Source organism: Penicillium cinerascens, assembly GCF_028974065.1.
Source record: "Penicillium cinerascens strain IBT 15544 chromosome Unknown contig_5_segment0_segment0, whole genome shotgun sequence".
In the NCBI taxonomy this organism is placed as follows: domain Eukaryota; kingdom Fungi; phylum Ascomycota; class Eurotiomycetes; order Eurotiales; family Aspergillaceae; genus Penicillium; species Penicillium cinerascens.
The window spans coordinates 3,096,683-3,120,059 of record NW_026695294.1 but is presented as its reverse complement, the minus strand read 5'-3'; the positions used below and the strand labels follow the sequence as shown (position 1 = coordinate 3,120,059).

The 23,377-nt window shown below is 53.1% G+C and overlaps 9 protein-coding genes across 9 annotated transcripts; 3 read left to right on the top strand and 6 right to left on the bottom strand.

The window, feature by feature from the left end:
* Window positions 1–258: 258 nt before the first annotated feature.
* N7498_005649 (WD40 repeat domain-containing protein) lies at window positions 259–2,151 on the bottom strand (the record flags this gene model as incomplete). Its single annotated transcript, XM_058452711.1, has 1 exon — window positions 259–2,151. The coding sequence occupies one exon, from the start codon at window positions 2,149–2,151 to the stop codon at window positions 259–261; it is 1,893 nt and encodes a 630-aa protein (XP_058309249.1).
* A 573-nt stretch (window positions 2,152–2,724) lies between these two features.
* Window positions 2,725–4,963, top strand: N7498_005648 (Kelch motif domain protein; the record flags this gene model as incomplete). The annotated part of the gene is made up of 3 exons (XM_058452710.1): window positions 2,725–2,911; window positions 2,985–3,071; window positions 3,135–4,963. 3 exons carry the CDS (start codon window positions 2,725–2,727, stop codon window positions 4,961–4,963), a joined length of 2,103 nt encoding a protein of 700 aa, XP_058309248.1.
* A 448-nt stretch (window positions 4,964–5,411) lies between these two features.
* Window positions 5,412–7,020, top strand: N7498_005647 (uncharacterized protein; the record flags this gene model as incomplete). The annotated part of the gene is made up of 4 exons (XM_058452709.1): window positions 5,412–5,665; window positions 5,715–6,187; window positions 6,237–6,822; window positions 6,882–7,020. The coding sequence occupies 4 exons, from the start codon at window positions 5,412–5,414 to the stop codon at window positions 7,018–7,020; spliced, it is 1,452 nt and encodes a 483-aa protein (XP_058309247.1).
* A 774-nt stretch (window positions 7,021–7,794) lies between these two features.
* Window positions 7,795–9,810, top strand: N7498_005646 (Amidase; the record flags this gene model as incomplete). Its single annotated transcript, XM_058452708.1, has 1 exon — window positions 7,795–9,810. One exon carries the CDS (start codon window positions 7,795–7,797, stop codon window positions 9,808–9,810), a length of 2,016 nt encoding a protein of 671 aa, XP_058309246.1.
* Window positions 9,811–10,174: 364 nt separating this feature from the next.
* N7498_005645 (uncharacterized protein) lies at window positions 10,175–10,723 on the bottom strand (the record flags this gene model as incomplete). The annotated part of the gene is made up of 1 exon (XM_058452707.1): window positions 10,175–10,723. One exon carries the CDS (start codon window positions 10,721–10,723, stop codon window positions 10,175–10,177), a length of 549 nt encoding a protein of 182 aa, XP_058309245.1.
* A 191-nt stretch (window positions 10,724–10,914) lies between these two features.
* N7498_005644 (uncharacterized protein) lies at window positions 10,915–12,874 on the bottom strand (the record flags this gene model as incomplete). The annotated part of the gene is made up of 3 exons (XM_058452706.1): window positions 10,915–11,307; window positions 11,354–11,761; window positions 11,813–12,874. The coding sequence occupies 3 exons, from the start codon at window positions 12,872–12,874 to the stop codon at window positions 10,915–10,917; spliced, it is 1,863 nt and encodes a 620-aa protein (XP_058309244.1).
* Window positions 12,875–13,071: 197 nt separating this feature from the next.
* Window positions 13,072–13,875, bottom strand: N7498_005643 (putative DNA repair protein Dds20/Mei5; the record flags this gene model as incomplete). Its single annotated transcript, XM_058452705.1, has 1 exon — window positions 13,072–13,875. One exon carries the CDS (start codon window positions 13,873–13,875, stop codon window positions 13,072–13,074), a length of 804 nt encoding a protein of 267 aa, XP_058309243.1.
* A 92-nt stretch (window positions 13,876–13,967) lies between these two features.
* Window positions 13,968–16,659, bottom strand: N7498_005642 (ubiquitin ligase complex subunit HRD3; the record flags this gene model as incomplete). Its single annotated transcript, XM_058452704.1, has 4 exons — window positions 13,968–14,377; window positions 14,431–16,356; window positions 16,432–16,569; window positions 16,623–16,659. 4 exons carry the CDS (start codon window positions 16,657–16,659, stop codon window positions 13,968–13,970), a joined length of 2,511 nt encoding a protein of 836 aa, XP_058309242.1.
* Window positions 16,660–17,326: 667 nt separating this feature from the next.
* N7498_005641 (DNA-directed RNA polymerase II subunit RPB1) lies at window positions 17,327–23,219 on the bottom strand. Its single transcript, XM_058452703.1, has 5 exons — window positions 22,708–23,219; window positions 22,471–22,627; window positions 22,337–22,407; window positions 17,465–22,272; window positions 17,327–17,409 (listed from the first exon to the last, which is right to left on the bottom strand). Exons 1-5 carry the CDS (start codon window positions 22,834–22,836, stop codon window positions 17,394–17,396), a joined length of 5,181 nt encoding a protein of 1,726 aa, XP_058309241.1. The 5' UTR covers window positions 22,837–23,219; the 3' UTR covers window positions 17,327–17,393.
* Window positions 23,220–23,377: the final 158 nt, after the last annotated feature.

Below are 23,377 nucleotides of genomic sequence, written 5' to 3'. Positions count from 1 at the left end.
ATTTCGCCAGTTGGAAGGGGCCCCTCATAGCTCAAGATAGTTAGAAAGTTCTAAGAAGCAAGACTTTTGGAAGATAGAAAGACTGGCATTTTGTACAACTCCAACAGACGGGAAAAAACATATGAACCAAGAAACACCAATTAGTCCGAGTATAAACCCATTACGCCAAACATGAACGTATGCCCCCAGCCCATCAATGCTCGCAAGATGACACCATGAAACCGGGTATAGAACAAGAAATTAGACAAAGAAAGCCATTTAGCGGATGGTCATCGACTTGGTCAGCTGAGCTTTGCTGCCAACACCACCCTCACGGGAAGCAGAGGCACTGCTGCCGGCCTTGCGTTCAAAGACCTTCCAGAACTTCAAACTCTCGTCGGCAGCGGCGGTGGCCAGCATCTGGCCATCGGGACTAAGGCTGCTGTGCAGGACACGAGTCTCGTGGGCAGGGATCTCGACGTTGCGAACCAGAGTCGGGTAGCTCCAGATACTGAGCGAGTTGTCGGGGAAGCCGCTGGAGCTGACGATCTCGCGGTAGTGGTTGCTCCACCGGAGGCTGGTCACCTGAGAGCCAGTATCGATGCTGTTGGTTCGGGCACCGGTGGTAGTGTTCCAGAAGTGGATGTGACGGTCGTAGGAACCACCGCCAGTGGCGAGGAGATTCAATTGCCAGGGGCACCAGCTGAGAGCCTTCACGGCAGCACGATGGTTGGTTTTGGTGAACTTGGGAGCGCTGAGAGAACGAGCGTCCCAGATATTGACCAGGTTGTCGTTGCCACCGGTAGCGAGCTGAGCGCCATCAGAGCGCCACTCAAGACCGCAGACTTCGGAGGTGTGGGAAACAAGCTCGGCCACCTTGTGCTGAGCAATGCGGACATCGTGGTTGTACACCAGGCCGCTACGGGCACCAGTCGAGAGAGTGTGCTTGGACCAGCCCATCACACCCACACGGGAGTCGTGACCGTACATGCTGCGGAGCTTGGAGCCCTCCTCGACGTCCCAGATCTGAACCTCACCAGTTCCAAGGCCAACACCAACATAGGCGCCGTCTCCACTCCACTTAACACTGCTGATGTATGTGTCGGGGGAAGTCTCCAGGAGGCAGTTGACGGAGCCAGACTCGGCAGACCAGACGTAGACATTGCGCTCGAGACCGATGGCGACCTGGTTCCCAGAGCTCCAGTCCAGCAAGTTAAGATAGTAGTCATCCAAAAGACCTGGAGCATCCAATACCCGCTCGGGGGCTGTCTGGACACGGCGACGGAACTGAGCATTTGTAGACTTGGCAGGGCGAAGAGGACGGTTATATTGAGCGCGAAGATCAATAGGCTTCGAGGACTCCGGCGGCGGAGGCTTGAACGCCAAGATACGAGTGTTCAAGTTGACCCCACAGGCATTGGCCAGCGATGACTCGTAGGCAACGGCATCGGGTGCAGGTCGAGAGTACTTCGAAGTTTCATCGTCTTCTAAACCGAGGTTCTCCAGAGCAGCAGTAAGATCCTCCTCGGACCCACGGCCGTTGATGTCAAAAGCACTGGCAGCTGAAGCCAGGACACTTGATCCCGACCCCTCACTGCCGCCAGTCTTCGGACGTTGCTCCTCAGGCTTCGCAGCCCCCGTTGTGACAATACCCTCGCTTGCAGAGCGGTTGGGAATGAAACGGTCCCCTGCGTTGTGTTGAATGCGCATAGTGGTCTTCCCGGGGCGGGAACGACTAGGGACATCTCGGCGAGTGCGCGACTTGGCGGGAGACTGAGCGCCCTCAGGGCCAGTACCGGTCAACGACCAGTCGGAGACGCCCAATTCGAGGTGCTTCGGCGACCGGCGAGTGCGAGCAATATTGGATTTGGGGGAATCGCGATAAGAGCGAGATGACGACTTGGGAGCGGATGGTGCCTTTGCGCTCGACTTGGCGGTGCTCGATTTGGCGAAGTGTGAAGAAAGGTTGCCACCATAGACTGCCTTGGATTGGCTGCGGCCCGCCTCAGCTGGGTGAGGAGGAGTGAAGGGAGAGTCATTCAAAGCTTGGGGAGTTGCAGCACCAGACTTTCCCCGAGGAGAAGGGGTCAAAGGCATGCGACCTCCAGCTGTCTTGGAGGAAAAGAGCCCATGGTGGCTCTTCTTAGGAGTAGTCACTGTAGCGGTAGCCATTGCTGCTCAGTGAGAAGTAAACAGTAGACGATGGAGCCAGCCACCGAGTAAATACAATACAGAATAGAAATTCAGAATTGTATGCAGGATATTATGCAGGCGGAGTATGAGATGGATGAAGAGGGAAAGGGAGTAGAGCAGAGAGCAGAGACCAAGAATAAATAATGGAAGTAGTGCAAGTATGAAGCTTCTCGCCGGGGCAACGGTTACCTCAGGTACGGGTGCACTAGTCCCGATGTGGTATAGTGGGTAATTCACATGACTTGCCGACGCCTTCCATTTTCGGAGTTCTTCTGCCTCAGGCTTTACGAATTCTGGTGGGGTGAAAAACGGACATTCGTATTCAATGTGAACGGACTCACGATGAGTACGTTATAAACTCTCATCACCGTTCTTTGTGTGCACCAGTACATATTCACATAGTCGCCCGATGGCCGGGCAGGGCACACCTTTCCCCCCATCAATCACAGTCCCACCAGGACCCACTCGCTCGACTTCTTGTCATCTGGGCCTGATCTTCGAGGGCTTTTCAATCCGACGACCTCTGGGAGCCTTTGCTCGTCTGCGCTTCAGATGCAGCAGGACGCATATTTGATGCCTGCTAGTCCCGCTGGTGGTCGCCAGGCCAGTGCGGACTACCGGCCTAGCGTCAAGAAGGCCCTGGGCCATGTCCCCGCATGTCTTGTGAACGCCTCGGTGACGTACTGTAGCAATGACCGAATCTATGCCTTCGGAGGCTTTGATCAATATACCGATGAAGGTTCGGCTTCTCCGATCTGCCTTCACTGTCCCCTCATTCTTCTCAAGTGGCGCTAACACAAAAATACCCGCAGTCTACAACCACGTGCTCCGCTTAGACTTGAATACACTGAGATGGGATCTAGTTGATAACTATGGTGACATACCGGGGGTTCGCATGGGTAAATTACCTCCCACAGCCTTTATATGGTGACAACCGTCTGAACTTTGAATTTTTAATCCAGGACACACTGCGACTCTTTACCAAGGCGACAAACTGATCGTCTTCGGCGGCGAGAACGAGCACCGCGAATACCTATCGGACGTTGTCATCCTTGACCTCCAAACATTCACCTGGACCTTGCCCGACATCCGGGGCACAATACCCCGTGGACGGGCAAGGCATGCCGCCGTGATTCACGATGACAAGCTATTCATCGTCGGTGGTGTGACTGGGGAGAACAATTTCATCCTGGACGACCTGACATATCTGGATCTACAGACCTGGACCTGGTCGCGAACCTGGAGTTTCACCTCTCGATTTGACCACACCGCATGGGTATGGGGGAATCGTTTATGGATCTTTGGTGGATTAGGACCCAACATGGAACGCACGACCGACATCTGGTGGCTCGATCTCAAAGGATCCCCCTCCCTCGCTGGAATCACATCCTCCCAAGGTACCGTGGACTCCCCGGACATACCACTGCCAGTGGCTCATTACCCAGACTCTATCTCTAGTGTATCATCCCAGCAAATGTCTCCTCGTTCCGGAATCTATGCTGCCAACTCCGCCAGTGTACAGGTTCGCAATCTGAACCGTCGGAAACCGCTTGCCCCGGGTGCAATCTCGTGCCATCAATTCCACTCTGGCCCACATGTCCCTGCACTATTCTCCGGTACCCATTTCCAGTCCTTTGCATCGGGGGTATTGCTCGATTTGATCACACCGTCGGAGACTGTGCGGTCGCATGACTGCAACCTTTCCGCTCTCGAACTGAACTCGCTACGCTGGCAGCGACTGGCCGATGGACAAGAGCTCTTCCGGCCGGGGTATAGATGGCATTACTGCACCGTCAACGATACGGGGACAAAAGCGTGGCTACTGGGCTGTAGCCTCGACATGGCAAATGCGCCCGGGGCAAGTGATGAGAATCACATGAGTGAAATCCTATCAATCGACCTGGAGAAATACGGGTTGCTTGGCAACGAGCTATCCACCGAAGCCCCCGAGCCTGATTCTTCCTGGGGAGGTGACCCATCTGGACCTCAAGTCTCTTCCCTGGGGTCTGATCTCGCCTCCGCCTTTGACCAGACCCCCGAATCTGGCAGTGGTGCTGATTTTATCATCACCGCCATCCGTGACGACCACGACTTTACGGGCTCGGAAGACCGAGAAGAAACACCACATGCATTCCCGTTCGATTCCAGACCCACCTTTGTGGAGCCCAATCCATCCACCTCAGTTCCCATCCATGTTCATAAGATCATCCTGCAGCTTCGGTGGCCGCATTTCAAGCGTCTATACTCCGCACAGATGGCAGAATACCATACGAAGCGCATGCATATCCCCGAACCGTATTCGGTCGTGCGTGCGTTTTTGTACTACCTCTACACGGATAGCATTGCTGGTCACCCCGAGTACTGCTCGGACGTGGTGGACGTGGCGGGGATGCTGGTCATGGCAAATCTATACGATATGCCGAAGCTGCGCCTGCTGTGCGTGAATCGCCTGAGCCGTGAGCTCGATGTGGACAACGCAGCCATCGTCTGGGAGCGCGCCGGGAGGACCAACGAACACTGGCTGATGCGCCGAGCCGCACAGTTCTGTCTGACACATTGGGGTCGCGTGGTGCGGACCGACGGCTTCAAGTCTCTCAGCCATCAGAGCTTGATAGAACTATGCGAGGTGGTGGATACAGAAGGTCGTATTATCGCCGGGCCGGAACTAGAAATGGTGGGTGCCTTCGACGGCGCATCGGTGACGGAGCCAAAGGGGTCTCAGCTTCGACTGGGTTCTACAGACGACATGTCTGAGCTTGATGGAGATGACGAAGGAATGGAACTTTCATGACGAATCCGACACGCATTGTCTTCGGGAGTTTAGGGGACTTGGGCAGGGAGGCAAACCACGTATTTTGAGCTTTGCATCATTTTTGTTTTTGAAATCTATGCATCTTTCAAAGGAGTAGGGGTACCCTGGCGAGGAGCTGTACATCCTTCGACCTTTTGAATGAAACGTACTTTGATCCATGCATATTCTAGACTAACGTAAACGTGTCTGTACGGCGAACGGGCCGCGCATCCGCCGAAACAAGAAACAATCTGTCCGATGCTGCGGCTCCACCTGCCGACGCTCTGGGAGCGGAACTTGCTCCGGATCGCGGAGATGCCTCCTGCCACGAAACGGAAGCTCGATTCGGTCTCGCCTTCTCCGTTTCACACTATCATTTATAACGTACCCGGGGGAGCTGCTCTTGCCATGGATCAATTTGTTCTGGGTAGAATACGTCAACTTCACCATGGGATCCGTTGAACAGTCTACCCTTCCCCCCGATTTCCTCTGGGGCTTCGCGACGGCTGCTTACCAGATCGAGGGTGCCGTGAATGAGGATGGTCGAGGTCCGTCTATCTGGGATGCTTTCTGCAAAATTCCTGGCAAGATTGCTGGTGGCGGGTCGGGCGAGATAGCTTGCGATTCGTATCATCGGACTCATGAGGATATTGCCTTGCTAAAACAATGCGGTGCTCAGGCGTATCGATTTTCGCTGTCTTGGTTTGTATCCCCGCTCACGGTTTCGAGGTGTCTCTAACAGCCTTGACAGGTCTCGCATTATTCCTCTCGGTGGTCGCAATGACCCGGTCAATGAGAAAGGCTTACAGTTCTATCTCAAATTCGTGGATGACCTGCTAGCCGCGGGAATCACGCCTATGGTGACTCTTTTCCATTGGGATCTACCCGAAGAATTGCAGAGGCGCTACGGAGGGCTTCTCAACAAACAAGAGTTTGTTGCGGATTTTGCCCATTATGCTCGACTGGTCTTCCGGGCTTTCGGCTCCAAGGTCAAACACTGGGTTACCTTCAATGAACCCTGGTGCAGCAGTGTTTTTGGGTTTAATAACGGAAGCTTTGCTCCAGGTCGTACAAGTGACCGTGCCAAGAGTCCTGTCGGAGACAGTTCGACCGAGCCTTGGATCGTGGGACACAGTATCCTCGTGGCACATGGCGCCGCGGTCAAGATCTACCGGGAAGAGTTCAAGCTTCAAGACGGTGGTGAGATTGGCATTACGCTGAACGGTATGTCGCCCGGTTTCAATAATGACAATTGATCCTGACAATAATACAGGCGACTGGGCCGAACCCTGGGACGCCGAAAACCCCGCTGACATTGAAGCCTGTGACCGCAAGATCGAATTCGCCATCTCATGGTTCGCCGATCCAATCTACCACGGCAAATACCCCGCCAGCATGATCAAACAGCTGGGCGACAGACTACCAACGTGGTCGACAGAGGACATCGCTCTAGTCCACGGCAGCAACGACTTCTACGGAATGAACCACTACTGCGCGAACTACATCCGCGCCAAGACTGGCGAGCCCGAACTGGACGATGTCGCCGGGAATCTGGAACTGCTGCTGGAAGACAAACATGGTAACAGTATCGGACCCATCACGCAGTCTCCCTGGTTGCGGCCGTGCCCGCTGGGGTTCCGCAAGTTGCTTAAATGGCTCAGTGAGCGATATGGGTATCCGAAGATCTATGTGACGGAAAATGGGACGAGTGTGTTGGGTGAGAATGATTTGCCGCTGGAACAGTTGCTCGAAGATGAATTCCGGGTTCAATATTTCCGGGACTATATCGGCGCTATGGCTGATGCTTATACCCTGGATGGTGTTGATGTGAGGGCTTACATGGCTTGGAGCCTTATGGAGTACTATTCGCCCTCTTGCTTCCATTCTGCGAGTGTTATACTGACTTTGATACGTTTAGTAACTTTGAGTGGGCTGAAGGCTATGAGACTCGCTTTGGAGTGACTTATGTTGACTATGAGCACGACCAGAAGAGAATCCCCAAGAAGAGTGCTAAGAGCATTGGTCAAATGTTTGATCGGTTGATTGCGAAAGTTTGAACCTGCATTTGAGTGCGGTTTATGGGCTTCGTGTGGATAGAAATGATTGAGAGTCGAATTACGGGTTTGTTGTTCAACAGGTTGGCGTATTGCCCATGAGGGTCATACTATTAGATAGGAACTCAATTGTGTAATTTCGTCATGCGAACTTGAGTAACCTAGCTAAAAATACATATCGGATGTACTTGGACTCCATATCAGTCAAATTATTGAACCGATCCACTATAGCCTGCGGTATAACACCCCCCGACAGATTAGTAGACTCATTCACAGCAGCATTCCGGCGTGCATTCGCCCATGGCATCTTTTTTCGATAACTCTCTGTGGATAACTGCCTGGCATCCACATAAAAATCGGCTCCGATGTCGCAAACCTCGCCGACTGGAACATCCTTCTCCGCCCTAGGCTGGTCCACTTTTGCCTCCTTGACTCTATAGTAAATTTGTTAGAGAATGAATGGTTTCAAACTTGGATTCCTTCATTTTCATGCGGACCCCTCACTTATACCTTCACTGCCGAGCAGATAACGCATTATCTCTTCAAATTGTTATCCCCGCGCAGTCATAGAATCTGGGGTCTATTGATACGACATCCGCTGACGATTGTGGGGATTCAGCGGACAACTGTCCGCCACCTCCGCACTACGGTACCTTGGATCTCGTCGAGTTGCCTTTTTGGACAAGATATCCTCGGAATCTGCTCGGACTCTGGTCCGCCTAGTTGCGAGAGTTGAAATAAAGACAAGGCGCCTGGTTCGAGCAAGCATCAAGAATAATGCCTCAACCAGAATTCAATTTGCTCGATGCGAGCATCACAGATCTTCAGGATGCACTCTCATCCGGAAGACTCACAAGCGTGGGCTTGGTATCGCGATACCTACGACGCATCAGCGTCTACGACGCCAACGGACTGAAATTGAGCGCGATCCCAATCCTCAACCAATCTGTCTTCGATGAAGCTGCTGCATCTGATGCACGGCGATCAAAGGGACTCACTCCACGGCCACTGGAGGGGATCCCCTACCTGGTCAAAGACAATATCAAAGTAAAGGGAATGACAGTCGCCAACGGCTCCCCTGCATTTGAGAAACTTGTCGCAAACGAAGATGCTGCATGTGTGCAGATGCTCCGGAATGCAGGTGCCGTTCTTCTGGGCCGGACCAACATGCCTGCTATGGCATACGGCGGAATGCAGCGCGGCGTCTGGGGTCGTGCGGAGAGTCCTTATAACGACGATTATCTCGCGGCGGCGTATGCCTCGGGGTCATCTAATGGATCGGCCGTTGCCACGAGTTCGAATTTCTGTGCCTTTTCTCTTGGTACCGAGACGGTCTCGTCTGGTCGATCGCCGGCTTCGAATAATGCCATTGTCGCATACACACCCTCCAAGGGCCTCCTTCCGCTCCGCGGAGTCTTTCCTCTCTATCCGACTTGTGATGTCTTGGTCCCTCATACTAGGACCGTTGCTGATCTCTTTTACGTCCTCGATGTATTGGCTGCCCCTGATCCAACTCCCGCAGGGGACTTCTACAACGAACAAAATGTCGTTTCTATTCCTTCGGTAGCCGATGTCCGACCAGAGTCTTTTTCCACACTACAGGAGAAGTCCTCTCTAAAGGGGAAGCGCATTGGTGTTCCCTCGATGTACATTGGAGGCGACGATTCCTCCATTCAGCCGATTAGCAAAGTTCAAACTCGAGCATCCATCATCAAACTATGGCAGGAAGCTCGGCAAGCACTAGAGGCATGCGGCGCTGAAGTGATCGAAACCGACTTCCCCTTAGTGACAGACTACGAATCCAATGCCGCCTCAGGACAACTTGTCACTGTCGCGAATCTCCCAGATGGCTGGGCCGGCAAAGAACGGTGCGAAGTCGTCTCCCACGCATGGGATGATTTTCTAGTCGCAAACGGTCAAAAAGGCCTCGACTCTCTGACGCTCGTCGATCCCGACACAATTTTCCCACTCGCACCAGGTTCGCTACTCGGCACACCAGAGGCCGCGAACAAGCCGCGATGGGGTGAGATTGTCCAGTATCCTCACAGCAAACCAACTTCTATCTTCGAAATCCCAGGCATGAAACAGGCGATACAGGCGTTTGAAGATGCCCGAAAAGAAACATTTGAGAAATGGATGGACAAGTTCGGTCTGGACGCCGTCGTCTTTCCATCTAATGCAGACGTGGGTGCTGCGAACGCAGATGCGGATCGAGACGGGTCTCTCTTTGCTTGGAGTAACGGTGTCAAATACTCCAATGGTAATCGGCCCATCCGCCATCTGGGTGTGCCGACTATCTCGGTTCCTATGGGTGTTATGGAGGATACAAAGATGCCAGTCAATCTTACCTTCGCTGGGAAGGCGTATGAGGATAACAATCTTCTGAAGTATGGATATGCTTATGAGATGGCCTCAAAGCGCCGTGTCCTACCACCTTTTGTGCCGGCTCTTGATTCGGATTTTATTCCGAGTGGGAAGGCTTCGTCTATTCAGTCCACCCCCAAACTCGTGGTAGAGACCCAGGTGAAGGAGGTTCGTGGCTCGGAAGTGGTTGTTAAGGTTGAGGGGGCTTCTGAGGGCGCTCGGCTTAGGAGTGTCTCGTGCTATATCAATGGACAACCGTGCGATACTACTCTAGAAAACGGAAAGTGGTCCACTACGGCTTCGTATCCGGTGTCTGATCGAGATGGGAAGTGGGAGAAATGGGCTAGTCCTGCGCTGAATCAAACCATTGTGGTGGTGACGGCATACACGGACGAGGGCTCTGCGGCTGGCAAGCTCATCATGCTGTGAGATCAACTTGTGTCGAGTGTAATGACTTATGGTCCAATGTAAATTTGCTATGAGAGATAATAGATCTCCTTTATTAAGAAGTCAATGGCAAATTCTTTTAGTTTGCAATTGAATCACGTTGCGCTGCGAGGAACTCAAGGTTTCGAGCACAGGAAAGCATTGTTGATACATGGTGATGAGGAGGTAGAAGAAAGCAGCAAGAAGCAAAAAGTCCAAGAAAGCTGCAGGGCATCCGTTACAGCAGAACAAGGAACAAGGAGAAAGTAACGTATGATGCTGAAAGATGAGTAATGGGATGCGTATCATAAGTCGATGGTGTATCTGGAGCTTTCGACTCCGTTGAAAGTCCAGTGCCGTTGTCTCACTAGGTAGTGTACCGAGTGCAGATGCAGTGATAAAGCCGCATCAAAACATCCTTCTGAGGTCCCTCCTCCATCTTCTCCAGATCCTGCTTAACATAAGGACTGTAAAAGATGAACTTGCACATATCCAGTAGCGTCCTACTCTCATCTCCCTTGGGGGTCTCCGGCCAATCCTTGGATTGAAGGTAATCTTCGAAAGTGCACATCAGCCAAATCACATCCAAGCGGACCTTCTCGTCCAAGCGCCATTTGGCCACGGTGCAGGAGCGGTGTGCGTAGTGGAGGCCCTGAAGTCGGTCGATTGCTTTCAGGAGCTGGCGGTCCTTGTCGGAGAAACTGATCGTGTTCAGTTCGCGGGTTATTTCGAAGTAGTGCCGGGTCGGGGCGTTGTGGGCCAGATTGTCTGTGTCGCAGGGCCGTTCCACCATGATTATGCCCTCGGGAGTCCGTTCAATCGGGGACTCGGCAGAGCCGGTGCTACTGGAGTCGGTGCTTGAAGCTAGATTGGCCGTGGTCGAGGTGGGAAGGGGCCCAGACTCGCAAGACGCCATGTTACCTGCGAGAGAGAATGAAGAGGTCATTGATGGGAGAAGAAGAGTGGGCGAGCTAGTAAAATTGAGGAGATGGACGAAGTGAATGCTTAAGTGGGATATTGAAGGGTGAGCGAGGAGAGTAAGAGAATAAGAGGTACACGCTTCCGAACTCGAGTCAATGAAGGTCTTTGCGATTTTTATAAGATCATTTACATGCCCGTCACAAACGTGTCCAGGTCTGCCTCATATCGCATACAACCACCATACATCATATCCTCTATCATCCCCAGTATAGCTCGGTGTAGGTACTTCTTCTTGAGTTGCTCCAGATAACACTCGGCCTCCTCCAGTGACGGGAGACTCTCCAGTGCCGACGTATCGGCATCCCACATTGCCTTCTGGTGCAAAAACTGGAACAGTTTATAATACGGCACGGCATCATCCCACCGGTCTGCGAAGCAAGCCAAGTTCTTTGTGCAAGCTCCGATTGCTTCTGCGTATTCATGTGCTTGGTGTCGTTGCTGGAAAGCTGGATTATTCGTGGACACTGTCGCCCAGATAAGGTATAGAAGCATGATACCAGCCCGGAATTGAAACACAAGCTACCTGGTCAGCTCTGAACTCACGTAGTAAGGAATGAATACTCACTGCAGACCAGGTAAAACACAGCACATGTCCTTCCTCCTGGAAATTCCGGTACTTCATACAGACCTCGGCGACGGCAGAGAAAATATCCTCGATCCCTTCGTGGTCCAGGAAGTTGCGTTTCTCCTCCATCAAAATCAAAATACTGTAGTCGTACAGCTTCGTCATCCAATTTGGATGGAAGTAGCCACACGAGACATTAGCAGTTCCGTATCGCGGAATGTCTTGTCTCCAAATATTCAGTGCCGACTTTAACGAGGAGTTGAAATCATCCTTCTCTTCAGAGAACTGCCAACGAGATCGCTCGAGTGATCTTCTGATGTTTGATTGAATCTTTCGTAGTCGGAAGAGATGGCCCAGGGCGGGATTCGTGTTGACGGGAGGCTGGATAGTATCTCCCAGGATACACAGCTGCGAGCATGTTAGTCATTTGAGAAAAAGATAAGGTGAAGGGTCACCGACATCGTCATCCACGGCACGATACGCAGCAGACATCGGCCGATCCCAACCAGAAGCAATAACCTCATTCAACATATAACACGTAATGAACATGTTCTCTGTCCAATACTCCCCAGCAACGGCAGATTCATCGTCTCGAAGATCGCGCGCATGTTTGCGGATCTCGGTCATCGTAGCTGTACAGAATGGTAATATTGAAGAGACACCGGTGGCAATCTCCTCCGACGAAGGTGAGTGCAGTGCATAGACAATCAGAAGAAGCGATGCTTGGACCTGCAGCACCATCGAGGAGTTCCCCACCACATGTGGATAATACGTCAAAGCGGAGGCGTATAATTCTTTCGATCGTCTCAGGTGTGCAGGATCTCGGTGCATGGTATTGCATAACGATGCGCCAATGGCGTAGACCATCTGTAGGAAGAAACACTTCCATTCTTGTCCGTCGAAAGTCTCCTCGCAGTGCCAAGTTCTACAAGCGGACTCGTTCAGGAAGGGCCACTCGCGGTGGGATATTAAGAAGTAGATATTGGTGTAAAGTTCGGTGAGCCATAGGGAGTCGTCGCTTATAAGCGGGTAAACCGGTCCGTCATCGAATCGTAGAAAGTCGAGGTTTTCGTTGCATGGAAAAAATAAGTTTGTAAATGAAGTTCGAGAGGGTGATCGAGATATACGGATGGGTTGTACTTCCGAAAATAATACAAGGGCGTTGTCTTCTGGTAATTCCATCCAACTCGACTTGTCTTTCATGGAATTCAAAGGCATCCGAAGTGGCTTTGAAGGCGCATCCATGATTTCCTCCAGGATCAAGTCCGTCTGGACTCCTGCATCGCACATCTCCCCATGAACGGAACGAGGGGAGTCTTCCAGCTCGGCGACTCTTCTCTCCAATTCTTTCAGGTAGGCGAACGGAACGGTCACGCTATCTCCGGTCCTGCGCGACCTGGCCGGCAGACACTCGGCGCCTTTCCGGCGACATTCACCGCAGGTAGGCTTCGCATGGTCGCATTTTCGCTTCAAGCGAAAACAACGAGCGCAGGCAATCTCTCTCTGCTTGGGGCGAGACATGCGGGAGCACAAGAGTATGAAAGGAAGGAAGAGAATGCGGGGGTGGGTGGAGATACTGGTTGATATTGATAAGAAGGTTTCGGCCCCTCGACGAATGCTAACGATAGGCTCGAACAAATCACACCTAATGCCAGGGCGTTATCATATTCATCTCCGATACCTGCACCGGCCCGGCTCGACCACTCTGATTGCCGGCATCAGTTCCGAATCCACTTCCCCATAACTGCATCGAACCCGATGGTCTTGTGCTCAATGTTGAGCGTCTTGAGCATGAACTCCATAGTAAACTCCTGTAGGAACCGGATTAGCTGTAGTAACATATCAAATGGGAGGGTCCTCGCCTCCGGAGCCTCCTCGTCTTGCTTCGCCGAGCTATTTTCTTCCAGCAGGTGGTTCGGAGTGTCAAGGTGATGGTCCATGTCTTCATCATACATGTAGGCCCGGTCCTGGTCTTGACCCTGATTCTCCGATTCCCATCGCGTGGCATCTTGTTTCGAGCGCTCTCTCCAGGCTTTCATTCCACCCATGCGAGCCACGCGCTCGCGGGCACCGCCGAAAACTTCCTCGGCAGCTTCCTGGCTTATCAGACGCCACTTGGTGATCAAAGCCTCCAGGTCAGCATCGTTACTTGACGATTCGATTCGCAAAGCTTGTTGTGCCGCCTCGAGTGTCTTTGCTTTCATGGCACGCTGCGAGGACAGAGTGCGATACCGCTTCTGTAGGTCAAGCAGTTCTGGGTCTGAGTATTGTGATCTTGCTGGCGCGACAAGACGTAGGGGGATGGGAAGGCTTGGAGAAGATATGAATAGCCCTTGGTCGGCATTGGGTGCAGGGGTTTTTGGGGCTGGCTCGGGGGCACGTCTGGGAGTCATGATTGTCTCTGGAGGTGAGGGCGGGATAGACGACGCGACTCCTGCGCGCAATGGCGATTTGAATGGCTTCGACAGCGTGGCTGCTGCGCCGAGACGACGACGTTTACGCTCATGCTCGTTGTCTGACATTGCGAGGTCAGGTACGCAGGATGAGGAAAATAGGAAAGGTGTGGTAAGAAGTAATATTTATCTACATCAAAATCGCGTACAATACAACCCTCTCAGTGGCCAACACCGCCTGCCACCCACTGCCCAAATTCAGGGTCGCCAGGCTGCGGGAAGAAGCCGCGGTTGTTGGCATTATTCGCATTCGCGTTTCCATTTCCATTCGCATTTCCGGCATTCGCAGCGTTCTCGTTTTGCCGGTTCCGCTGCTGTTGCTGGCGAATGTAAACCAATACGAGAAGAGTCGCCGCCAGGCCGACAATGAGAAGACCCTCGAGCATTCCCTCGTCGATGTCAAAATCCAAGTCATCGTAGTAACCGTCGTCGTGGTTCTCCGAGTCGAGGCCTCGTCCAATGAAATCCTCATCATCTTCTCGGGACTCATAGAGTTCCTCCCAGTACTCGGCCTCGTCGTTCCTGATAAACGTAGCAATCCATTCGCGGAGGGTGAGTTTGGGTCGCGAATCTATAAGTCGTGTTAGAAGACAGTTCAGGAACTAGAAACTGAGTTTTACTAACCTTCATCATCACGAATGGGATTGATGTTTCCGTTGGTGATTCGATTCCAGTATCCTCGAGCTCGCAATTTCAATAGACTGAGCTTCACAGGGAGGTACGCCTCTTTGTTGGTATCCAGAGCCAGATCATAGTACCGTTTGGCCATATGGAAGTCCTGCTGGACGGCAATGCCATTCTCGTGCATCCAGCCCAGGTTCCAGTAAGCTTGTGCGCTACGGTGCGCTTCGGCAGCATTGTGGTAGCAAGTCGAGGCCTTGTCGGCATCAGAGACTGTCCCCGTTCCAGCCAGGTAGTAGTCGCCCATCTTGATCAGCGAGTCAATGTTAGTTTGTTTGGCAGATCTGGTCCAGTAGATCAGAGCCAGCCTCGTGTTACGGAGCAAGGCAGACCGAGTCTTCTGAACCCATGGCAAGATGGAGTTCAACGAGAACAGGGAGCGCTGTTCATCAAGGAGATAGGCCACATTGGCCTGCGCAGTTTCGTAGCCCTGCTCTGCAGCCATCATAGCTGGGATAAGGGCACTTTCCTTGTCTCCGGCTTCGTAAGCCGCATTTGCCTCTGCAAAGGCTGAGTGAACCATCTCGGCCTTCTCGGCGACCAACTTGTAATAGGCCGTGGCGACACCACAGTGGCGCTGACGACCCACACCGAAGTTTGTCATCTCCGCAAGGTAATAGTATGCCTCCATCCAGCCCCAGCGAGCGGCGAGTTCGAAGTAGCGAGTTGCAGCGGCCACATCTCCTTGGTCCAGGAAGAGCGCACCCAGTCGTGTTTCCGCGGCCGGAATATCCTGCTCCGCTGCTGCCTTGAAGTAAGAAGACGCTTTATACGCATCCTGTGGTACTCCGTAGCCGTGGAGATACATCAATCCCATCTGGTGCTGGCAGAGCCCATCTCCGTTGGCCAAGCCTCGTCGGAACCAAATCAGAGCAGTTCCATAAGATTGGGCCACTCCCTCTCCACGTAGATACATCAGGCCAACGTGCCCTGCTGCTTTGGCGGCTAGCTTGTCGAGTCCTGCGGGGGGGTTCTGTTTGATTGAACCATCCTCGTTCCAATATTTCCTGATCACGACCTTGAAGTACTTCATAGCCCGATGGAAGTTGCGAGGCAGACCACGAGCTCCCTCGTAGTGCATCTTTGCCAGAGTATAGGTATGCCTCAGCTCGCCCTTGCGAGACATGAGGTCCAGGAACTCCAGGACGTCCTCGACGCTGGCCTCGGTGACGTGAGAAGGGTCCCGCGCATTCATCCCGGAACTTGATACACTAGCCCCTTCTCCGTAGACACCACCCTCCTCATCGGCCCAGCGATAAGAGTCTCGGATCATTGCGTGGCCGCCTGGTGGACCAGATCGATAGAAGTCAATCACCTTATCAGCCACCTTCTTATAGTAAAAGAGCGCGTGATCACACGTCTTTGGTGTTCCAATGCCCGTGTGATAGCGATATGCCAGCGTCATCTCCGAACGGGTGTTGCCTCCCTCGGCCGCGAATTCGTGGTACATCAACGCCTTCGCCTGGTCACGTTCGACCGCTTCTCCAATGCCTGTCGCATACATAAACCCAACCATGGACTGTGCTGTGCTGTTGCCTGTCAACCATGCTAGGTCATTGTACCACAGGAAAGCTTCGGTAAAGTTGCGTGGGTGGGTGAAATTGCCGTAGAAATTCATCTCCGCGAGGAGGAACATCGCGTCTGTATCCTGGTCTTCATCTGCCGCTGCCTTCAACTCCTCCACGGCCCGAGCAACAGTCGGGTTTGTCTTGCGACCGGTTTTATCTGAGGCGGGTCCATTCAGGAACAGTATCCGAAACGCTTCGCGGCCGTAGTGTAAGGTGTATCCGAGCAGCCCTGAAGGCTTATTGACGTGGAAGGCGACGGGTTGCACGGCTCGAAGGGTATCCCAGATATCTTGAACTCGTTCTATATTCAAACCAGAGCTTCATCAGTATCATACATTGCCTGAGCCCCTAATGCGACTCGGACGGGTATACTCACGGCTGACGGGCTGGGGCTCTGGTTGCCCTGGAGCAAACAGGAACTCTCGGTAATCGGCATTTCCAGTAGCGGCATTCAAGGTAGGGTCATCTTCGAGGGGTTGTTGACTCGGCCCGGCTGCGCATGTCTGGAATAGCACTGTGAAGGTGTCAGCATCTTTGGACAACCCCGGACTCCCCGGGGGGTCTTACGCAGGGCCGGTAAGAAGCAAGAGAACGTAGTCCTCATGATGCTTTCGATAGAGGATTGGTCGATAATAAGAGTCGCATTGCGACTCCTTGTTGAACGAGAATCAAGGAAGAGAGAGTAATGCGAGCATCGGTGATGTAGTTCCAACGGGCCACTTGGCTTGACGGGGCTTCGTTTTGCCGACGGCGAATCACCGCTCCGCAAGGACAGCTCTTTCATACGCCAGATTTCTTTTCGTAAGATATGAACTACAGAGCTTTCTATATACCATGTACAGTGACCAAGAACTTAGAATGTCATTAAAATTCTTTTGATTCAACTCCCTGGGATATTCTGTGTACAGAACGGGAGAAAAGCAGACAAAATACAAAACCCCCAGTGCGCTCTTCATGCAAGGGAAAAGAAAAAGCAAAGCAAACATGGCAAATTCCCTAAGCAAGTTGAAAGCGCCGCTTAGCCCTAGGCAATACCTCAAGGATCAAGTCCGAGGTTTCAGAGGACACCGCAACGCCTCAACGTTCCTCGAGGATTCATCCGTGTCGCAAGCCGGAGGGGAAAAAAACAAGTCGTTCACAATCTCGAAAATGGAGTGGAAATTGGAACTGGGGGCAACTTGAGCAGAAACGGGCCCGCGAACATTGCTAAGAAACAGATACAGTTGAATGGAGAATGGCTCCCCAGATCATAAAAAAAAAAAAGATATGTTGCCCATGTCAAGTATGAAAATCTTTTGCTTTATCGGGTTTTTTTTGGTGATGATACATGACCGAGCTTCACTGGCGAGGAGACCTGTTTTGTTGTCAGTCACAGCAACCCGGGAAGGATACTTGATGGAAGAACTCACGTAGGGCTATAAGCCGGAGAAGTCGGGCTGTAGCCAGGCGACGTCGGGGAGCCAGAGAAGTTGGGTGAGGTCGGGGAGTAAGACTGGGGACTAGTAGGAGACCACCCAGGCGAAGTAGGAGTGTACTTGGGTGAAGTAGGCGACGTAGGAGACAAGTGCCGGCCGCCACCAAGAGCTGGGCTCGTGGGACTGTAGCTGGGCGACGTCGGGCTGAAAGCCGGGGAAGCGGGGCTGAAGCTTGGGGACGTCGGGCTATAATTTGGCGAAGTGGGCGAGAACCCTGGCGAAGTGGGAGAGTAGGATGGAGACGTGGGCGACGCTCCATAAGCAGGCGACGTGGGCGAGTATGCCGGAGACGTCGGGTTGAAGGTCGGGCTCGAAGGCGAAAAGCCTGGAGAAGTCACGAAGTTACCCATACCAGGAGACGTGGGCGAATAACTCGAGGATGGCGAGTACCCAGGAGACGTCGGGCTGGTATTGAAGGGGCTGGTTGGGGAGTAACCACCGGGGCTGCGCGCCCCCGGGCTGAATCCACCATAGCCATCCGCATTTGGCTGGTACTTGCTGAAGCCTCCAGGGGTCTCTGCGCCGGGCTGGCGGATGGGAGAGAAGCTTGCATCCGGATCGCCCTCCACCAGGTACGGCGAGCTGGCCATCGGTGAACCAGTATCGTACTCGGTGGAAGCACCGGTTGGAGCAACACCCTTATTGTCTGGAATGTAGCGAGCATTATTGGAGACAACAGTGTTGAGCAAGCTCTGATCCAGATAGACGTCAAACTCTCCCGTTCCAGCGGGGGCCATCTGTCCCAGGATCAGGTTCTCTGATACACCACGGCAGTCGTCCAGCTCTCCGAAAGCGGCTGCTTCAAGCAGAATTTCCACGGTCTCTTCGAACGAGCAGCGCATGAGCGCACCGTTGTCGGCACGATTGATACCATGACGGGTGACGGGGGTCAAGTAGCCGCGGACGGTCATGACATCGACAAGAAGAGCCAAGTGACGATGGTTGACATAGGAACCGTCAAAGGCCAACACCTGAGTCAACTCACGGAGCACAGCAGTACGAGCAGCCTCAATACCGAAGACCTCGAAAATCTCGATGAACTGGTTAGAGTAGGTGCGAGTAGCATCAACACCAGGGATCGCAAGAACTGGCGCGAGCGAGGAGCCACTGGTTTCAAGGACCCATTCCTTGCAGAGGGGGTCCGACTTGCTGGTGAAGAGGGTGCCATCCTCAAGGACGCGCACCTTGCTCTTCTCGTTGATGAAAGCACGCTCAACACCAGGAACACCACGGAGAGTCAGGGTATCGAGAAGGTGCTGCTCCAGCTTCTTCAGTGTCACGTCGTACTCGACATCATCATCGTCCTCGTCATCCTTGTGGTCCTGGATCTGACGAATACGGATGACCTGCTCGTCGGCGTTGTTATCACTGAAAATGACAGCAATGTCACGAGGGTAGGCCTGCTTAATCTTCGAGGCAACGTCCTGCACAGTAAGTCCCTTATCCAGCAGCTGAGGTCGGCTGAGGATGATACGGAGCAGCCACTTGGACTGGTGAGCAATGTCTTCGCCGGCATCTTCGGGAATGATGAAGTAGGACTCGACCATGTCCCGATCGTTTTCAATGACGGTAGACTGAATGTCAGGATCGTAATAGATCTCAGTTGCCTCAGTCACGGAGCGCAAGCTGGTATGCTCGACCACACTGCGCAGCTGCTTGGCACCCTCCTTATCACCTGTCTTGTGACTTTCCTGGTAGACGGTCATAGACGGAGTCTTGATGTTGGTAGCAACGTTGAGAATTTCCTTCAGACGAGGCACACCAAGAGTGACGTTCTTGGACGAAACACCAGCAAAGTGGAAAGTGTTCAGAGTCATCTGAGTAGCCGGCTCACCGATAGACTGCGCGGCAAGAACTCCGACCATCTCACCAGGATTGGCCGCGGCGCGAGCGAATCGACTCTCAATTGCACCCAGAACGTGCTGGAATGCGAGTTTGTTGAGCGAGTAGTCTGTGACAAGACGGCGGAAGGCGAGACGGCTACGAAGCTGAGCCTTGAACAGCAGGGTCGCGTTCTCTTGGGCCTCGCGCGAGATCGGGTCATCGCCACGAACAACCACCAGGCGGTCAAGAAGATCTTGGACTTGAGGAATGACCTCGGCAGGGTGGAGGTCGCTGATAGTGCCCTCGCGGATTCTGAAGGTGGTACGAGCCATCTCCAGAATACGCTGCACATTGATGGGCAGCTGCATCATCTCCTCGTCCTCCTTAGCAACAGTGCGCAGGAAAGCGCGGTCCTTGAGAATCGCCTCCCACTCCTCATCGAAGTATCTCTGCACTTCCACATCGCCTGCAATCTCGTTGGCTTGCTCCAATACTTCTGGGCCAAGAGTGCGCTCTGGGTCCATGACATCGACCCGGAAGCGTTCCCTAAGCTTCTCATCCGAGCATCGGATGATATCAACTCGCTGGTTTTCAATATGCGCACCGTCAAGACCATCCTCTCCGTAGATGAACTGGATAATATCACCCAGAGAGTTGCGGACAGTACCATCATACTTGACCATGACCTCTTCCAGAGCCTTGACCAGCTTACGCTGAATGTAACCAGTCTCGGCAGTCTTGACAGCAGTATCAATCAGACCCTCACGACCAGCCATAGCGTGGAAGAAGAACTCAGTAGGAGTCAGACCACGAAGGTACGAGTTCTCGACGAAACCACGGGATTCGGGAGAGTAATCGTCCTTGGTGAAGTGCGGCAAAGTGCGGTACTTGAAACCAAAAGGAATGCGCTTTCCTTCCACGGACTGTTGTCCCACAACTGCAGTCATCTGAGAAATGTTGATGGTGGAACCCTTCGAACCAGAGCGCGCCATCTGGATGGCATTGTTCAAATCCTTCAGACTCTTTTCGGTGGCGGCACCAGCCTCGTCACGAGCGTTGTTAAGAGCACGGGAAACTTTACTCTCAAAGGTTTCACGAACGTTCATACCAGGCAAAGCTTCCAGAGTGTTGTCAGTGGCGCTAGCGGTGATCTGTTCGACCTCCCTCTTGCGCTCGCGGACTGCCTCCTCAATCTTGTCAATGGTGTTTCGATCGGGAATCGTATCACCGATACCGATACTGAAGCCGTTGTGCAGAAGCCAGTAGTTCACGATTCTCTGGGCACCGTTGAAGAAGTTCACAGCGGTGTCCGGTCCATACTCATTGAAAATGGTGTGGATGACACCACCACCGCTGGCACCGACGGTCTTCTTCGAGAGCATGCCGTACAAGAGCTGGCCGCCGTGGATCAGCAAGCCACCGTCATTGAGAGGGCTAAATTTCTCGGAGAGTGGCGAGCTGTCCTTGTCGATACGCAGAAGGTTGAGACCAGTGGGGAAAGCCATACTGATCATCTGCTTTCCAGTCCAGCGCGGACGAGGCTTCAGGATGGCGGGAGGAGGAATGGCACCATCCCAATCTGGCACCCACAGCATGATGTTCATGACCTGATCCTTGGTGAGGAAGACGTCACGACGGCAAATCTTGTAGATACCGCAAAGAGTATCCTGGACAATACCCATAAGAGGACCGTTGCGCTGGGGGGATACAATGTTCTTCGGAACAAGAGCAAGTTCCGAAAGTTCTGCGCGAGCCTCCTCACTCTGCGGGACGTGCAAGTTCATTTCGTCACCATCGAAATCGGCGTTATAGGGCGATGTGACCGAAAGATTCATACGGAAAGTCGAGAAGGGCATAACACGAACGCGGTGACCCATCATAGATTCCTTGTGAAGCGAAGGCTGACGGTTGAACAGAATGACATCGCCGTTGTCGATGTGGCGCTCGACCTTCCAGCCGTAGAGCAGTTGCTGAGCACCAGCACGCTTGGCATGGCGAAGATCAATTCGCTCGCCGTTGTCACGCACGATGTAGCGGGCACCGGGGTGAACGTTGGGCCCATTGGACACCAAGTACTGCAGCTTTTCAATATTGTACGGAGTCACCACCTCCGGGTAAGTCAAAATCTTCGCGGTCGAGTAGGGCACTCCGACCTCCTCCAGTGACAGGTTAGGATCACCAGTAATGACGGTACGAGCCGAGAAATCGACACGCTTTCCCATCAAATTTTGTCGCAGACGACCTTCCTTACCCTTGAGACGGCTTCGGAGAGCCTTCACGGGTCTGTTTCCTTTCTGCATAGCCTTCGGTTGACCGGCGATGTCGTTGTCCATGTATGTGGCGATGTGGTACTGCAGCAAGGACTCAAACTCACGAATGACGTGCTCCGGGGCACCCTCCTGTTCGCAGCGCTGAACATTCTGGTTCGCACGCACAATTTCTGCCAGCTTGTAGGTCAAATCATCCTCACCACGAGAGCCGCTCGTAGCTCCCATCATAACACTGGGGCGAACGGTGGGAGGCGGGACAGGAAGAACGGTAAGGAGCATCCATTCGGGGCGGGCGTAGTCGTTGCTCAGGCCCATGATGCGAACGTCTTCGTGGGAGATATTTCGGAAAATGTTGAGAGCCATGGCGGGAGTGATGACCTTCTTCTCAGGCTGTGCCATCTCGTCTTCCATCATGGCCTTGCTAGGTTTCCATGTGCCCACAAGAGTGATGCCTTCCTTCCGAACAGTGGGCTGAGCGTTACCGCAGCCACCGTGGAAGTGGCCTTTCTGGGATTCCTTCGCAAATTCATCATCGTCCGGGGATGGGTCGGCCTCACAGATCAACACGTCCTTGGAAAGTCTCCAAATATGGTCAAAGCGGCGTTTCGGGTCTCGCATACGAAGGGCTTCCAAGAACTTAGAATCAGACTGGTATCAGAGTCAGCAAAAAACATGCCACGTTAGATTTGCCATCCCAGAAGGGATGACTAACCGTGTTGGCCTTGATCTTTCCACAATTGTGGCAGACTGTCTCCAGAAGCTTCTTAATCTTTGTTAAGAAACCTACCAAAAAAAGAAGTCAGCACCAATGTTCTCCTGTAAAAATCGAAGACTTTGTCCACATACCAATGTGAAACACCGGGGAAGCAAGTTCGATGTGGCCGAAGTGACCAGGGCACTCCTTGGGTCCCTCTTCGCAAGTCTCACAGTTGTATTGGCGGTCGATGGTGCCCAGGCGTGGGTCATTGATACCCTTTGTCCGAGGGCGCTGGCGTTGTTCGTCCTGTAGCGTAGCACGGTTAGAAGTCAGGCGCATCGCAAATTTTGAGATTTGAGGAGAGTGAGAGAGCAGTAGGCGCGTACCATAGTCTCAGGATATTCCACATGGACCACACTCATGCGTTTTATTTCCTCGGGAGAGAAAAGACCAAACTGAATCTCCTTGATGGTGCGCAAAGGCGCCTTGGAGAAAGGAAAGAAAACGTTCGACATCGTGGTGGTGGTTGTTGCGAAAGCACGTCGGGATTCGGATTCGACGGGTCGGGAAGAACCAGCGCGGACCTGGCAATAACGAAAGAAGTGAGGTCGTTAAAGCGCAAAAACTGAAGAGACTGGCGGACTCGACGACTCAAAGTCTAATTCGAACGAAGCGACGATGAAACGAAGGTGGTGTGGAAGCAGCTGGCCGGCTGAGGCCTTGGGCAGCCCTTGCCACGAGGGCGCCGGCGACCTGGGGTCCCGGAACGTCACGAAGCCACGGAAAAGGGAGAGAAAAGAGGTGCGCAGGTGATTTTCGCGTGAAGGAAATCTCCTGAAGAAATATCGCGATGCGGGACGCGATATTCTTGGATGGGGAGGGGATGGAGGGAGCGTGTCGGGGAGGTTGAAAGGGAGATGGTGAAGGTTGCCTCACCCGTTGATGGGGCTCGAGTTTTCCCAGCGCTCACTTAGCGCGCCAGACCTGTCTAAAGGGCACCTCTCGGGAAGGCGGTCAATTCTGGCAGAACGGACATGTCCGGTTGTCGCCGCCGTG